This window comes from Sylvia atricapilla, chromosome 6, assembly GCF_009819655.1.
Source record: "Sylvia atricapilla isolate bSylAtr1 chromosome 6, bSylAtr1.pri, whole genome shotgun sequence".
NCBI classification, from domain to species: domain Eukaryota; kingdom Metazoa; phylum Chordata; class Aves; order Passeriformes; family Sylviidae; genus Sylvia; species Sylvia atricapilla.
Genome location: NC_089145.1, coordinates 4,304,561 through 4,321,173, shown reverse-complemented (window position 1 = coordinate 4,321,173; position 16,613 = coordinate 4,304,561). Strand labels below are relative to the sequence as shown.

Below are 16,613 nucleotides of genomic sequence, written 5' to 3'. Positions count from 1 at the left end.
CAAATTCACTGTAAAAGCGGAAGACACACTACTCCTGTCGTGGCTACAGGTGAACTTTTTTCTAACCAAGGTTTTAAAGTCCTTGCTGCCATGAGGTAATACATTACTTATGGCTGCTTTAATAGTATTTTGTATGTCAACCTAGGATTTGGTAAAATCTCACCATTTGGAGCTTTTCTTTACTATGGGCTGTATAGAGCATATGTTACTAACAACTGTTGCTAGTAACTTGTGTGTTCTGTCTCCCTGAACAGTTAAATGCAGGGAAATTGGAAGCATACTTTGTATCAAATATCCCTGTGATTTCAGATTTTGGTGGGGTTTTTTTGTTTGTTGTGTTTTTTTGTTTTTTGTTTCTTTTTTCCTTTTTTTTTCTTTCTTTCTTTCTTTCCCTTGTGGTACATCTTTTGGGTTCATTTGCATTTATCTCCTGAACAAATCAATGGAACAAAAATCACAGGCTTAGAACATGGGGATTTCACAAGTGATTCTATCTTTCTGGTAAACAGCAGTTAAAAATTGATTGGTTGGTTTGTTTGTTTTTTAATATCTAGGAAATGCTTGATCACCTGATTGGCTTGCTGAAGATATTGAAGCTTTTGTACATTTTGACTCAGGAGTTTAGCTTGAAACATCTGCTTCTCTGTGCCTATGAAATTAGTAGGTGACTGAACACTTTTACTGCCAAGTACTGCTCAGATTGTGGTGCATCGTGGCATGATGGCAAAGTGATCCTGTTCTGGTTTCAATTCAGGTGTTGTTATGCAACACTATTAGCACCTTTTGGCCTATGGGAGAGCAGTTTGCATTTTCTCTTTCTTCTGGGTATATGGCAAGATTACAGATACTGCAGGCATTTGTACTCCCACCAGCAGAGCTGAAGATTAAGAAGTTGACTCAACTCATATGGAATCAATTTCTAGTGGAGTGTATTGAGGTCTTACCAATGTATAAAATGAAAGATCCTGTTTATACTAGAGTCCATCTGCAGTCCAGAATTGATTCCTGGAGCTTTGCTGATGGGATTCATCAATTAGTTTGCTCCTAACTTGCTTTTAAATCAGTACAAAATTGCAGACAGCAATTTCCACGCAAAACACTTCACTAGGCTGGTTACCTATGGCCATTTGAACACTTCCAGGGATTTTTAGCTTTCCTGTCACAGTCTTATATAATTGTTTAAAAAAATAGTCTGATTTCAGGTTATTCCACTATTTTAATTCCTGGAATTCAGATTATAAATCAGTGTCCTCTTTCTGTAAAATAAAATGAATTCTTCTTTCACTATCTTTGTAAAGGAATTGATGGAGTTATGTCCAAGACCTACTATAAAGGACTTCAATGTCTTCAGTAGTGAAGGTTTTTTCATAGTATCTGTTGTGATGTTTGTGATCTCTCAGGCTGGGTTTCAATAGGTGAAAGTCTTGCTGCCAATGTCATTTCATCAGGGTAAGAAGCAGTGGAGCCAGGATTTTACCTCAAAGACTGGGGTGGGAATTTGCTAAAATCTACAAAAATCTTAGGTCACTTAGCTTACATCCTTCTTGATACAAAGGAATATCACTTGACAGTGATTAATATTAATTCAGTTTGGTGAATGTTTACTCACTAGAGTCATCCCAGTAAAAATCTGCTGGCTCAGACCACACATCACCACTGCAGTACTTGAGCGTGGTTGCGTAGAGCTCTGCAGGATCTTTTTACCACAATGATGATAGTACAGTATATTGTGAAAGTAATTGTAATGTGCAGTATATAATTACATGTAATGTATAATTATTTCATAATAGAGAATTGTAGTAAGTATTGCAAAGGTAATTAAAATGTTGTTCACTTTTATATTTTTAAATTCCCCGTTATCACCTTTCTTTGACTTATAAACTAAGAAAAGTTAATTGTTCTCTAACATGGTATTAAAATGTAGTCTTACTTTATTCTTCATTTTGTTTTGTTTCCAGGTGGAGGCGTAGCTGTTGGAACTCTTCTTCTTATTGGTTAGTACAGAATATATAGATACTTAAAGCCATAATCTGAAGCGTTTCACTCTTTAATCTATTCATTAAACAGCCTCTCTTTTCACTGTTTTTTGAAGTCAGACTTTAAGAAAGTATAACTCTCGGGTTCCTTCACTTTGTGTAGCCTTCAGAATAGACTGTTGTCTATCTCAAGAATTACTGGAGGTCAATCAAAACCTAATTTTTATACAGGCTTGAGCACCCACGAATAATACCCCAGAATTTTATTTGAAAACAGGGTGTTAAGCACATTTCAGGACTTAGTAGCAAAGCAGATGAATTAGTTATGATTTTGTAAAGTGCTGTTAGATCCAGATGGTGTATCATCAAAAGGGGGTTTGTTTAAGTTTGGCCATCTGAGGAAGGCATCCAATGCAGAATCTTTCAATCTTTTAGTTGCCAGAATCAGCTGAAAGCAAGGAGATGGAAGCCTGCTTTCTCTCAGGGTGTGGATGAGGCACACTGAGATGATTAAATAGGTTACACCAGAATTCCCTTTACTGACCACAGTGCAGCTTTCTGGGACCATGCCTCCATTGCAGCTGAGGTGTCCAGCTTTCCTTTCTGTTTGACTGAGTTGAGACAAAACCAGCAGAAAAATTAAAGAGTTCTTGTATTAATCTCCACCCTGAAGGAGCACTTGAATCTCATGGCTCTCATAATTGAAAGCAGTGACTAGATTTCAGCCTTGCCAGGGGACAAAGCAGACTGGCACGTGGCTGGGTGGTTTCAAAGAAGTTGTGGCTGTTGTGTTTTAAGAGACTGCTTGTCTCTATTGATAGACACCAATAGAAGCTCTTCAGAATGTGGCTTTTCAGCCTTGAGACAGACTTAATCAGTAATTTTCATTCATTTTCTCGAAGTGATGAAAACATGGTGGTCCCAATATTTTATCTGTGTTTACTTGCCCTGTGGAAAGACAACTATTGCTTGGGAAACTGAGTTTGTATGTAGAGTTTTGGGTACATATTTTGAATTTTTACAGTGCCAAAATCGGTCATAAAACTAAAGAGCCAAACAGTGAGATCTGGGGAAAACTTATTTGAAATCTCTTTTAGCCACTATTAGAATTACATCATGTTACTTTCTGTTGGTATATGGCTCATGTAACCTGCACTAGAGACTGAATAAAATTTTCTGTTTGCCACTGAGCAAGGTAATTGCTCTCACTATGGCTTGTTATTATTTCAAGGCTAGTCTTTATTTCTGCATTTTATCCATTAGAGACCATCGTTGATGTATCACTGCATCTTAGAAAGTGTTGATTTTTACAAAATGTATATAAATTAGTGTTTGGTGTGGTGCAGATTAAGTAATTTGAATAGTTGCTTGCCAGAAAAAATAACTGACCTTACCTAATTCCAGCCATTTTCAGTGTGAGAAGAGCTGCTATCTTGCTGTGGTAAAGGAAGAAGAAAAAAAAATAGAACCCATTATGATTTACATAAATCAGAGATTGTGAGACTAGGTTAATTTTGTGTTTCTGTTACAATATTCACTGCCTGTTCCAGTAGGCAGACTGGGTGGAATCCAATGAATCTACTAGCAGGAAAATTGTCATTAATTGAAAGAAGTGGTGCAATATTTCACCACAGGGTGTTGTGGGTGTGGAGAACAGTCGTGTGGATGCTGCTGGCTAGATGGAAGATTTTTCTTGAAAGGATTTTTACCTGAATTTTGTTTCCTCTGAGTGCATATCTGGCCATACTCAGTGGTAGGTTTTCATTTGCTTATCCACTGTGTCGGCTGTGTACTTGTGATCTGATATGAAACACCTTGACAAAAACCCAAATGAGAATGTCTCTTTTAGGTCTGGAAACTAATTTTTTCCCCCCAAATGTGACTTACCATATGTTATTTTGAAACGTGTAATTACATACAAAAAGTCTTAAAGCAGGGACTATATTTATTCGTGACTCATTAGTCTAAAAATTTTGAGACTAATTTTTGAAGTTGATGCAGGTAACATTGTAATGGCATTGTTAGATTATCCTGTCAGCATACCAAGGAATTCTGTCATGAGATTAGTCTCGGCAGGCTTAATATTATCAGGATTGAAGCTGTCAGTGATAAACCTCCTAGGAAGATCTTTCTGTGTTGTACTCCAAGTGTTATAAAAAGGTTAAATTCTTCCCCCTTCCTTCAACATTCTCTAAGGCGAGAATAAATTGCATTACTTTTAGCTTAGCTCCCTTTGCAAATTAAATGCTCATCTTCATTATTTGATGCATTATCTTGGTTAATTTAACCAAATAATAGTAGATTCAGGGTATTAAAATATTTATTTTTAACTGTTGTTTTCTGAAGATGTAGTAATGGCACAGGTTACTTGATAAGACTGTAAAATATTGCTTGAAATAAAAGTGTACAAGTTTTTTAATCTCAATTCATAATGAAGAGCACTGTGATTTTCAGTTGAACTTAATTCTGTTGTACATTCTTTTGCCAGTGTTTTAATTATATAAAAATTAGAGAGTCGAAGCACATGGTATTCTCCTGGAAGACCCTACCTACCAGAGCAGCTTGAAACTTCATGGGGTTTGTTCATCTAACAAGAATTAGGATTTTAACTAGTACTTTAGTTTAAAAAACCCTCTTACAGCAGTGGGTTCTAAGAAGCATTCTGATGTAGAACCCCATCAAAGAGGTTTGTTCAGTATGAATGTGAGACCACACGTTTGTGGTTTTATCTGAACCTGCTGCAGAAGATCAGCTCCCCAGAAGAGTCTCCCTTTTCAAAACAAACAAGTAGAATAAGCTCACTCCCTCCCCTCTCCACTCCAATGTACTTCAAGCTGTTGCATGTGTGCTTTGCCAGCCCAGGAGGCGTTTGCAGGAGGATGTTAATTTGGTTTTAAGTGTAAGCTTTGTTTATATAACACGTTCTGCAAAGTGAGCTACAGCACCCTCACTAGAAGTGTCCTGGGCGCCCTGAAAGAACCTATTCTTGCTTATCTTTAAAAGCCCCAGTTTTGACAAGGTCACTGACAGCTAAATGTTTTAAAGATTATCAGTAGGAGGGGTTTTGTTGGTAGCTGAGGTCAGTTATTAAAGTTGTCTGGTGAAAAACAGGTCTATACTTGTACATTCCTTGAAGCAGTTTCAGCTACTTTCATTAGCTACTATTATTTTTGTTAGGCATGCTATTTAACCTGACTGGTAAGAGCTCTCTTAACTTGTCAATATAATTGAATTTATCATCTTTTAAAAGCTGAAAAAGATAATCTCAAGAGAGGTACAAAATGGTGATTTGCTACATATAATTCTACAAAATACCAGTTAGCAGAATTCACCTTCCTGAAGTATGGCCAAATGCCAAATATTGTAACTTATATGTTTGACAACTCTGGTTTGGCATGTGCTAATTAAATGCAAGTGACACAAAGTACGTCCCCTCAAGCTTAGTAAATGTGGACATTAGAAAAGTATCTTTTAAATGGAATTTCAGATTATTAAAATAATCTCATTTTATAGCCTGCAGCAATTTAGAGAGATGTTTCATAGCTAGAGAAAGACACACCTTAGGTCACAGGACCACAGTGTAGAACCATCTATCTGGTAAAAAAATTATCAATACTGATAGGCTATGACAGGCTTTTGGCAGCTTTAGGGCAACCTGTCTAGACTTTGTACAGAGCAAAAAAAATTTAAGCCATCTGTACATTACATTGTTGCAGGCTTATTCTTTCCTCTTACAGCTCTCATAATTTTAAGCAATTATGCTACAAATGACCACTGGAGTTTTTCAAAGACCTTCCTGCTGTTTAATATAGTGATGTTTGGAAGTCAGGTATTATAAATACATTATTTATAGATATGATATTTGTTACCTCACAGTGGATTTTGTTCTTGACTTTTTATTCCTCTTTCGGTTCTAGTGCTTATTCTGCATCCCTCTCTTGGAGCATGGATGCCTCTGTGCAGAGGGAGCTCTTCCTTAAGATCACATGGTTACAAATCAATTCTACAATTAGATTTGTTTCCTTAATTTTTAAATAAATTATATTTTTACAGTGCCTCACACATACCTACTCTCTTCTGTTGTCTGTGCCCTAGACAGAAGCCTCAAGATTCTATACCTAATTCTACAGCCATAAATTTCTTTGAGTAGTAGCTACAGACAGTCTGTGCACAAAGGTGTCAAGAGTGTCCCTCATGTGTTTGATAGCTTATAGGGTGCAGTGCTGAAAAGACCCATGAATAGGAATTGGTCTTTATCCTTGGTGCTCAGCAAGGTTGTATGCTGGAATTCAGTGTGCTCACAGTGGCAATCCTGCTCCTTCTCTGTGACTGTTTCAGCCACGAAGCACACTCATCTGGAAAGAGACCAATGCATAGCCATCACAGTAGACTATTTTATTTATGTCCTTATCTGTAGGATCAGAAGAGCTTTTGTCCTGGAGACAATATGCATAACTTCTAGGTAAATAATCTCTTTTCCTTGTATAGTTTCATGCTTCACTAGTTACTCACCTGCTACTTAGCTGGAGAACACCCTTTGTTCCAAAAGAATCGGAGAAAGCTCCCCAGTACTGTATGACTTGCAGTGACTGGACCCAGAAAAGAGGCTGCAGCTGCGAGAGTCTTATTTGTGTATGTGCCTTAGTAGTTGGAAGTGAAGTTCACAGTGAAGGCTGCTGACAGGGCAGCTCTTTAGTGTGGAGGCTGAGAGTAGGATTTGGGCCAGGCTTGTCTGAAGTATTGACTAAAATGATCTGAAGTGTTAGTCCCTACAAGTACAGAGTGAAGGTAGTTCTTTTGGGTGTGGAGGAGTTTGGAAAGATAAAGGTAACAGTTGGAAATCTATCCTAGCCATTCAAATGCCAAGTCCAAGCATTATCAGAAAAGTATTTCTTTCTGGGATTCTATGAAAGTAGTCAGTGAGCTGCTGAAGTACCTGTGCTAAATGAATTGTTTTTTTATTTACAAGAAGAAAGCTGTAGCCCTTTGGTTTTGAATAGTAACGTAACTACTGAAGCCAGGGTACAATGGATGCTATCAGAAAAGCCCCATATGGATGCACTTTAGATGTTTTGAATACCACAAAAGTTTAGTGACCTAGAAATGAATCAATAAAAAGCATCCTCTATCTGACAAATTGAAGAACTGAGGGATTCTTACAGATGCATTGACTTTAACAATTCCAGATACACTGTTTGTAAAGGCTTTCTGAGACACATCTAATCCTTAGTGTACTATAGGAGATTATGGGGTGGTTTATATTTAGATCACTCTCCAATTCTTAATTTACTTTTTTTACTGTAAGTTTACTCTTATGAAAATCAATTTAAGAAGAAAGGAAAGGCTTATATTAGAATGACATGTCCTTACACTGAATGTGTTTTTAATTTGCTAACTTGAGCATTCTTTGTTGGTTTCCAAAATATGTTTAGAAAGGGTAGGGCAGTGTAAGAACCTCTCTACCCATTACATTACAAATAAATCAGTGAGTCAACAAAACTAATTATAATTTTTGATAAGTCAGTTAAAAGGTTTATATCCCTGTTCTTCATTCCTTTATTTCTATAATATGTTTTAACATTTCAGCATTTCAAATAAAATTCGAGAAAAGTCCTTCTTAATATTGCAGCCATATATTTTCTTAGCTTAGTTAAATAATAAATCATATGATTTCTTGTATTTATCCATGGTTTATGGAGTTTTTGTGATATGTTTGGCACAGAGAATTGAGCATGTTCTTTACTTTCTAAGGAATAATCAGTATCAAAAATGATGATCCAGAAAGACTGTCTGTATAGTTGTGCACACAGACTCAAGCCATAAAACACTTGTATTAAATGAGATATTTTCTTATATTCCATTAAATGTCAGTTAAGCACTTACCAACTCAGTGTTTCTGTGCCTCAGATGGCAAAGGAGGTGAACTTTAACCTGTAGATAAAAATTGAGAACCCAAGACTTTTCATTCAAGGATGATGTAAATGTTACAGCTGAGGATCTTTCCAGAATGCCTGACAAGTGTTCTTTTACCTCTTTATTCAAAGGGAGAGATATTTAACACAATTGTCTCCCTCCAGTGACATCTACTGCAGTGATGTGATTACAGGGGAGCCTTGGTGGCTTCTGCCATGTAGCTCAGACAATTTAAAAAAAAAAAAAAAAAGTAGATCTCATGCTGCCACTTTGATTTCTAGAGGTCTTTGATTCTTAAATTGAGAGCTTCATAGATGGAGATTAGCACATGGAAATCAATATGCTGTGAATAATATATTACTGATGATAATGCAGTAAGCAAGCACAGCATGAATAACTGGAGAGAGCCAATGTTTGAGGGGGCAGGAGCTCTCTGTGTTCTGGACTGAAGTTATAAGGGACACATACTCAGTGTAGGGGTTTTGTTTTCCACTTGAAACAGTTTAAGATTGGAGCAGGCTACAAAGACTGTATTTACAAAACACGATGGTAATGCTTCTTCAAAACCTTAGGCAGTGTCATTTCTGCCTTTTGTTTCTGCAGTGGCAGTGTTTCAGTTTTATCTAACTGAGTCTTGTGTCCACCTGAGTCTCACACATGGATCTACATCCTCAGTCTCATCACTGAGTTAGCAGGAAGGCAGTTCTTCAGTAACACTATTAATGGCTTTATTAGGATGCAAGAGTAAACTGTACCCAGTATTTAATTAAAAGCTCCAATTTCTCAAGTAAATTACAGTTTGTAATTCTTTTGGAAATCCATCCTGATGAAATTTTGGCAAGGAACCCAGTACTGTCACCTGTAAGCTTTTGTCAGTCCTGTGGTTTTTATGATTCAGAACTGTCCATATTTGTCACAAGACCATCATTTAAAAATAAAATCAATGTGCTATTGCAAGTACATGGAAGGCTAATATGGCCTTTGTGAGCAGGTCAACAGTATCAAAGGTAAGTTCTGTTAATACAGTCTAAATTCTTAACATCCTAAGACTACAACAAACTGCAGAGTGGCTAGTACTAGTAGTAAACTTGTTGTAATTATTGTATTCCCTTTGGCTTATTTTGGATATCCAGTTTGATGTAACTTCCTGTCTTAGTGACTGTGTTATGAAACATTTTTATCTGTTTTGAGCTACTGCTTTAGACTAACTTCTAGTTGCTCTGCTCTCCCAAATATTGAATTTAAAAGTGAAATTTTAAAAAAGCAGAAATAAATTCTGTTTTGCCTAATATCCCATGGAAGTTGACTCTTGGAAAACTGGGTGTTTTCCAGGAGTTTTGAATACTTGTGGTTTGAATTTCTGGTTAATCTAAGCACTGAAAGTATCAGTGCACGTGCAAGATATTAGAAGTGTAGCAGTCCAACAATACTTCTCTGTGATTTGTTTCTTAGGTTTCCCTATTGCTATCAGTTTGCTTTTTTCTTAATGGATATAAACTTTCCTTTTCTCCTTCACTCCATTGACTCATTTTGATTCTTTGATTTGGTACATGTCAAAGTTTGGGTATTTTTATTTTCCTCTTTACTGTTTTTTTTCAAGTTGAATATGAATGACAACTTTTTTATTTTATCTCTTTGTTACTGTTTTTTGTTTTTTTTTTTTTAAATTTTGTTATTTCATATGTGTAATTAAGAAATATTTTCCAAGTGACACGAAGAATGGGTTGAGTCTTGTTGGTTCTGTATAAAGAAATATCTCTCTCTGTATTTTTCTGCCTCAACATCCCTGTATGCTTTCTTCCAACTGCCAGATTAAGAGATGAAAAATTGAAACCTACTGCAGCACATTTACTTTTCTCTCAAAAACCCATAAAAAGCATTAACACTGCTGTTGTTGCTATTTCCTACAGATAGAGAACATCAGGGATGGTTCTGATTTCAGTTGTTATGCCCACATCCACTTCCCATAGCTTGAAGTTATGCTAAGTTTTAATCATATGAGTTCATTGAGGCTTCCTAATTCTGCTAATTTCTGACACTTAACTTGCACCAGGGAAGCTGAAGGAATTGCTGGTCTTTCTGAAGTTGAAGTTAGTATTTTCATTTCAGTGGGCAAGTGTTCATAATGTCTGCTAACAAGTATTGTCTCGCTGCTTCAACTGTAAATTTGCAAGACTTTTGAATTTGTTCTGATTTTGCTCTAGTTGGGTTTCAAAAACAGCATTGCTAATTGTTTGGTTTCTTCAGTATATCCATTTGGGTTTTGTGGTTTTCACAACTTTAGAAGAAAGGCAGACATAATAATGTCTCTATTCTGAATGTTACTTCTGTATAGGTTTAGCATGCCAAATGTGGCTGAATTTTGGAAAGCATCAGGTAACAAACATTTTAAGCAAGTTTTAAGCACTAAGAATATTAGTATTATCATAGTTCTCCTAAATTAAGGAACCCCTTTCCATTAATTCATAAATTCAGCCATCCTAGTGGATACTTAGGGGAAGCCTTGTAAGGAATATAGCATTCTTGCTGTATTCCATCCATATCTTAGAATCAAAGGCCTGATTGAGAGCTCTTCCTCTGGCTTGATAAACAGAAATACAGCATTATCAAGGATTATGGAATCCTATTTTACCTTTGATCTCTGTTGTACATTACATACTCCAGGAGATAGACCTAAAGAGGCTTTTACAGTGTTGCAAACTTGCAGGTGGGCAATTTATCTCACAAAAAAAAAACAATCCAAAAATCCAACCATTCTTGTTTTCACAGAGGAGGATAAATATGGCCTTTACTCCAATTTGTTGTTCAAGTATTTCCTCGCAGAGGGAATTGTCTGTGGACATGACCTCTTTGTTGCTTCTGCCAAAGAGCATCCTGACAACATTTTGAAGGTAAGACCCTTTGCTTTTCATAAGTAAACCTGTAATCTCTTGACGAATTAAATGCATTTTAAAGCGTATAAAGTGTGTAGCAACAAATGAATTAATCGTGGTGATTCATAAGAATGTGTTGGGAAGTACATGAGCGTTTACACCAGCCAGATTTGGGGATTAAATTCAGGTCTCTACCTCCCATCTGTGGACAATGGAGTAAGATCCTCTCAAGGCCAAATCAGGCTGGGAACCTGTTTATTCTTTATTTTGGTTATGGATGAAAAGCAGACAGCCTGGATGGCTTAGTGGAATGGTTTTCAGTAAACCTAACTGCTTCCAGTTTCCTCCTGCTCAGGAGGAAGAGTAATTAAGCTGCTTCCAGTATGTTGTGGTAGAAACAGTGTACAGTTTGTGTGGATATTTATTGTAGCTTCCTGTAGAAAATAAAAACCTCATTTAACATCTTTGTGTTTTCCTTAACACTTAAATTTCATTCTGACTCTTTTTTGTGCTGGGGGACATGGTCACCTTTGCATCAGGTCATACAAGAAAGGATCCCTTCAGACTTCAGTGGACTCCCAATCAAACACTGATAGGTTCAGTTATGAGAAAATTACATAAGGGAAAAAGCCTGATCAACAGTGCAAAAAATGCTGAAGTGTGAGGATAATCTTACAAAATTTCATTAAATATTTTATGTCTTTCTAAGGCTGCGTTTTCCTAATATCAGAAGTAACATATAATTTACTGATTACTTCTGCATCAAGTGAAGTCTGGCTATTTCCTTAAGTGTCTTCAGAGACTATTTCTGGACAAAATGATTACTATTCTGTTTTCCTACCTAGGGATGGTAAATTCTGTGCCTTACCTATTGAATGTTATCTTCAGTATTCAGCAAAAAGTATATTCTTAATGAAATTAAATTATTGTGGTTGTGAAAAATCAATTTTTTCATCATCTTGAACCTAAAGAAGGTTCATTTAAGGGTGAAATTTTTTCTCACTTGTGGTTTAGAATAAAGGTTAAACAAATGGGCTTAAATTTAATTTTCAAGTATGAATTACATAAGAATGTGCTATATTTTTTAATTAAGTGGTTTTAAATAACTAATAATTAAGTATTGACTCCCTCACGATACAACACGGTTGTTACAGCTGTTTTTCTCTTTGAGATTGAATTATCCAAATTAGTATTTTTATTGCATTGCAGTAAATTTTCTTAAAATGGAGTAGCTAGTGTACATTCTATTTTTCTTTGATTCACCTTTGATGCAATTGTTCATAGCCTGTCATGTTTTTTTCTCCTTCATGCCTTTATGTGATAATCAACAGACATTGTTACATACATCTGCTGTACATCTTGTACCGCTTTGAGTTTGGGGTCAGTTAGCTGGATGTGCCTTATCCAGCTCTGTTGTCTGATATGGAATCATTTTCCTTCTTTATTTTCAGGGGTAGACACTAGGCAGGAATGCTGCTTTCCTCTGTTGTAACTCCATGGTGGTGCTACTATAAGAGACTATAAATGGAGGGACAATATTCCTGCAGGAAGGTCGAGGAAAACATTATCTTGTTTTGATTTCTTCTTCCCTCTGTGTCCTTGTGTATCCAGCAATGTTCTTGTCTGTGCTGTTTACTCTCACCTTGGCTATGCAACACTTCCTTTGTTTAGCAGACAAGGCACAGTAGAGTTAATTTCTCTGATTTGTATTGTGTCAGTGAAGTAACCCTCACCTTCAGGCACCTCAAGAAGACCTCTCCTGTCATAAAAAGGAACTGCTTGAGATTTGGATGACTGCACCGAGTTGGAGTTTTAATATAGCACATCTGACCATTGAATAACATAGCACTTTATCTAATGAGATTAGTAATTAATTTATTTTCAGTATCTGGTTGGACTGTACAGATACGGTAGACATCAACCTGAATAACATGTTATGCTTGGGTTTTATTTTGTAAAATTCAAGTATGGATTCAATATATTCCATAGCTAGTGTCTAATTGGCTGGTGTATTTCCTAAAGGCAGTTCATTAACTGTCCATACTGTGTTCATATTAAATATCCATATTGTGTGGTCAGTCTATTTGCATGTTCACTTCTCTCCTGAGATGCCGTAATTGCCCTATTCCAATTTTGTGATGTGATTGGAAGTTTCTTGAACCTATAACCAAGACAAATATTGCTGGTAGTAGGAAGGGGAAAAGACATTCTTATAGACCATAATTATCTTGAAATTGTGTATAACTAAAAGACAGGCAGAGGATAAAAAGCCCTGATCAGCTGCCTAAGATATATTATATTACCACCCACCAATTTATCCATCATCCTTTGAAAATATATTCTTGCCTTTTGTAGTCAAAGCTCCTTCAGGAAAGTGGCATTAAGACGTAATGCTGAAAAATTATACACCTCTGGTAAAACCTACAGAACTATATACATGCTGGTTTTTAGAAAGTATTTTAAACATTTGAGAGCATTTCTGTTCACTCTATATTCTTCAAAAAAAAGGCACCTTTTTACTCTAAGGGCATAAATACTGGGAATAGTATATAATATAAGAAATTACATGGTAACTTGTGTGACTGATAATAAAATAAAACTGCTTGCATTGGTAAATGGAAAATTTATTTAATAGTTAAATTACTGCAGGTTTGGCATTAAAATTCTACAACTGCCTAAACTGCCTATGAAAGAATTTCTTTACCAATTCTCACAAGATTTAATGAGGAAAAACTGGATTATTTATAGTTTATCTTGACAATAAAGATTGCTCTGTTAAGTGGCTTTTCCTGTGGAGCCTGTGAAAAGTGAGATGGGGTCACCAAGCTGGCAACACCAAGCTGTGTGCAGTCTCCGGAGGGCAGGGGTGCCATCCAGAGGGGCACTGACAGCCTGGAGAGGCTCGGGAGAGCCTCAGGGAGTTCAGCAAGGCCAAGAGCAAGGTCCTGCACCTGGGCTGGGGCAATGGCCAGCACAAACACAGGCTGGGCTGAGAATGCCCTGAGAAGAGCCCTGAGGGGAAGGAACTGGGGCTGTTGGTTGACAGGAAGCTCAACAGGACCTGGCAATGTGCACTCAGAGCCCAGAACTCCAAATGTGCCCTGGGCTGCATCCAGAGCACTGTGGGCAGCAGGGCAAGGGAGGGAATCCTGCCCCTCTGCTCTGCTCTGCTCTGCTCTGCTCTGCTCTGCTCTGCTCTGCTCTGCTCTGGTGAAGCCCCAGCTGGAGCTCTGCATCCAGCTCTGGGGCACCCAACAAAAAAAGGGCACAGACCTGCTGGATTGGGGCCAGAGGAGGCCACAAAAGATGCTCAGAGGGCTGGAGCACCTCTTTGTGAAGACAGGCTGAGAATTGGGGTTATTCAGCCTGGAGAAGAGAAGGGCTGGGGGACCTTCCAGCAGCTTTCCAGTGCCTAAAGGGGCTACAAGAGAGCTGGAGAGGCACTTGTCACAAGGGCATGAAGTGACAGGACAAGGGGAAATTACTTTAAATTGACAGAGGACAGACTTAATTTGGATATTGGGAGGAAATTGTTCCTTGTGAAGGTGCTGAAGCTCTGGCACAGAAGCTGTGGCTGCTCCATCCTTGGAAGCATCCAAAGCCAGACTGGATGGAGCTCTGAGGAAGCTGGTCCAGTAGGTGTCCTATGGCAGGGGGATTAGAATGAGATGATCTTTAAGGTTCCTTCCAACACAATACATTCTGTGATTCTATGGTTTGTCTTTTAAGGAAGGCTTTAAGGTCATTATTGTCCTAAAAAACAAACCAGCATCCCCTGTAGCACTGCATTTAACCTGTGGGACCCTGGCCAGAGCTGTGTCAGTGACCATTCCATTTGGTGCCTGGAAGCCTGAGGTGGAAGAGTGAGAGGTCCAAATCTGCTTTCTAAAACTGTCTTGTCATCCCCTGTGGAAAAGTTTAGTGCTATGTTTGATTATTGCCTTTCAATGGAATTTCTGTTTTCAAGGGGCAGTTTTATTACAGGATATCTCTGCACTCAGCTGAGATTGCCTTTTGGAGGTTCTCTTGCAAGAGGAGAGGATAAAGAGTGTCACAGTGAAAGGGGAAGGTGTAGCTTCCCATGGTGGTGAAGCTCTGAGGGGCATGTGGGCAACTGTAATGGCTATAAAGATAAAAACCAATAGGAACAACATAAAAAAACTGCTCCAGGAAAACTCTTTTTGAAAGATCCTAAGCTGAAAAGATCTTTAAAGCAAAAGTTTTTTTAAAGAGCATTTTCCTTAAGTATGTAATTTGGAGAGGACTTAAAGGGTTCTACCTTCAACAAACTGAAGAGCAGGAAGTGCTCATTTACTCTTTTCCTGCTGAAAAAGTGAACGCAGGAAGAACCTAGCAAAATGAACTTTCATTATCCCCATTTTATTTCATTTCATTTCGTTTTAGTCTTTCCATTTTATTTTATTATTATCTGTTTAAAAAAACAGCAACAATAAAAACCATAGAGCTGCTGTATTATAGTGTGTGCAAACAATGCCTTCAAAGATTGTCAAATGTCTGCATGGATTTTTTTTACTTCAGCAGAGTACATCCAGCCATGATGCTTATATTTTTCCATCATGGCTATGATTCTAAACCATTGTTTTGTCAAAAGGAAAAATGCAAACCTGGAAGAAATTATCAGGCTGGTGGCCAGGGCTGTCCATTTTCAAAGAGTGCTATTCTAATTCTTTGCTGTCTCTGCAATCTGGTATTGGGAGAGAAGCTATGTATCAATGCTAGAGGTGTTTTTTCAGTCATCTGACATTTTCAGATGCTCATATATTAAAAGCCTAATACCTCAAAAAGTAAAAATATATGAGCAAATAGGGCTATGTTTGTATTATTTTTCTTTCCTAATTATATTTTCAAAATGCAGGAACTTGCTGCAGTGATTGAGCTGTTAAATGGTGTCGCTCAATGCACAGAAATCCAACTACAGTTGCAGCAGAAATGAACTTTCCTACTACCTACCTCTCTTTCTGAAGTCTTGTGGTAGCACAAAGATGAGGGTTGAGGCTAAGCCTGGCACATGAGCTGAGATTTTTAATTCCTGTATTGTGTAGCTCTTGCTCATCTGTTTACTTTTCTTACTTGCATGTTGGGTAAATCTGTTTTACATTTTTCATTGTTAAAGTGCAAATATTATATCGTAATGTACAATTTTCTCCATTATGAACTGTCTCACAATCTTGACATAGAAGCTGTAGAGGTGTGAAAGAGACACTTGAGAAAGAAAATTCTTCTGTTTAATTTAAAGAATTCAATCTTTCTAAGCAGTACCCTCTCTGGGAACTCTAAGGCATAAAGCTTTGTCATAAGTTCAGACTAATCTAATAAAAATATTTTCTACCAGAGGACCAGAGAAAATGAATGTTTGGCTTAAATTTCTGATTTCTTTTCTGCCAATCCACGTCTATTCATTAAGGAAATTTTCTTTCATCATCTTAGTTCTGAACTTACAAGTCTTAAGCACACATCTTACTTGGCCACTTAAATATATCATAGAAGTGTTAAAACTTAAATGTTTAGGTTTCAGTGTCCACAAATATGTGTTTAACAGATCTAGTTGGTAACTTTGTAGAGTTGCTTTGCTTGGTTAATGAGGTGTTGCTTCCAGTGCTCATGTCTGAAGGTTTTCATGAATAATGCTGTCATCATTAACTCAGTTTAGGCTTAGGCTAGTGCATTATACACTGCAGCAGAGTGTTTACAGAGTTTGGGACAAGGACACTCAGTTCCTTCATGTAATTTTACTTTCTCATCCTCTACAGTATTTATCTGTCACATACTTAAACATTCATGAATTGATTCAGGAAAAGATGAAATTTTTTTAAAAAAATCATCTCATTGT

At 37.2% G+C, this 16,613-nt stretch overlaps 1 protein-coding gene across 1 annotated transcript in view; it reads left to right on the top strand.

Moving 5' to 3' along the window:
* ELP4 (elongator acetyltransferase complex subunit 4) overlaps positions 1-16,613 on the top strand; it is a 136,011-nt gene that overhangs the window by 3,509 nt on the left and 115,889 nt on the right. The window contains exons 2-3 of the mRNA XM_066320506.1: positions 1,959-1,994; positions 10,659-10,780. Coding sequence (XP_066176603.1) covers positions 1,959-1,994; positions 10,659-10,780 — 158 coding nt within the window. The remainder of the gene's footprint in view (positions 1-1,958; positions 1,995-10,658; positions 10,781-16,613) is intronic.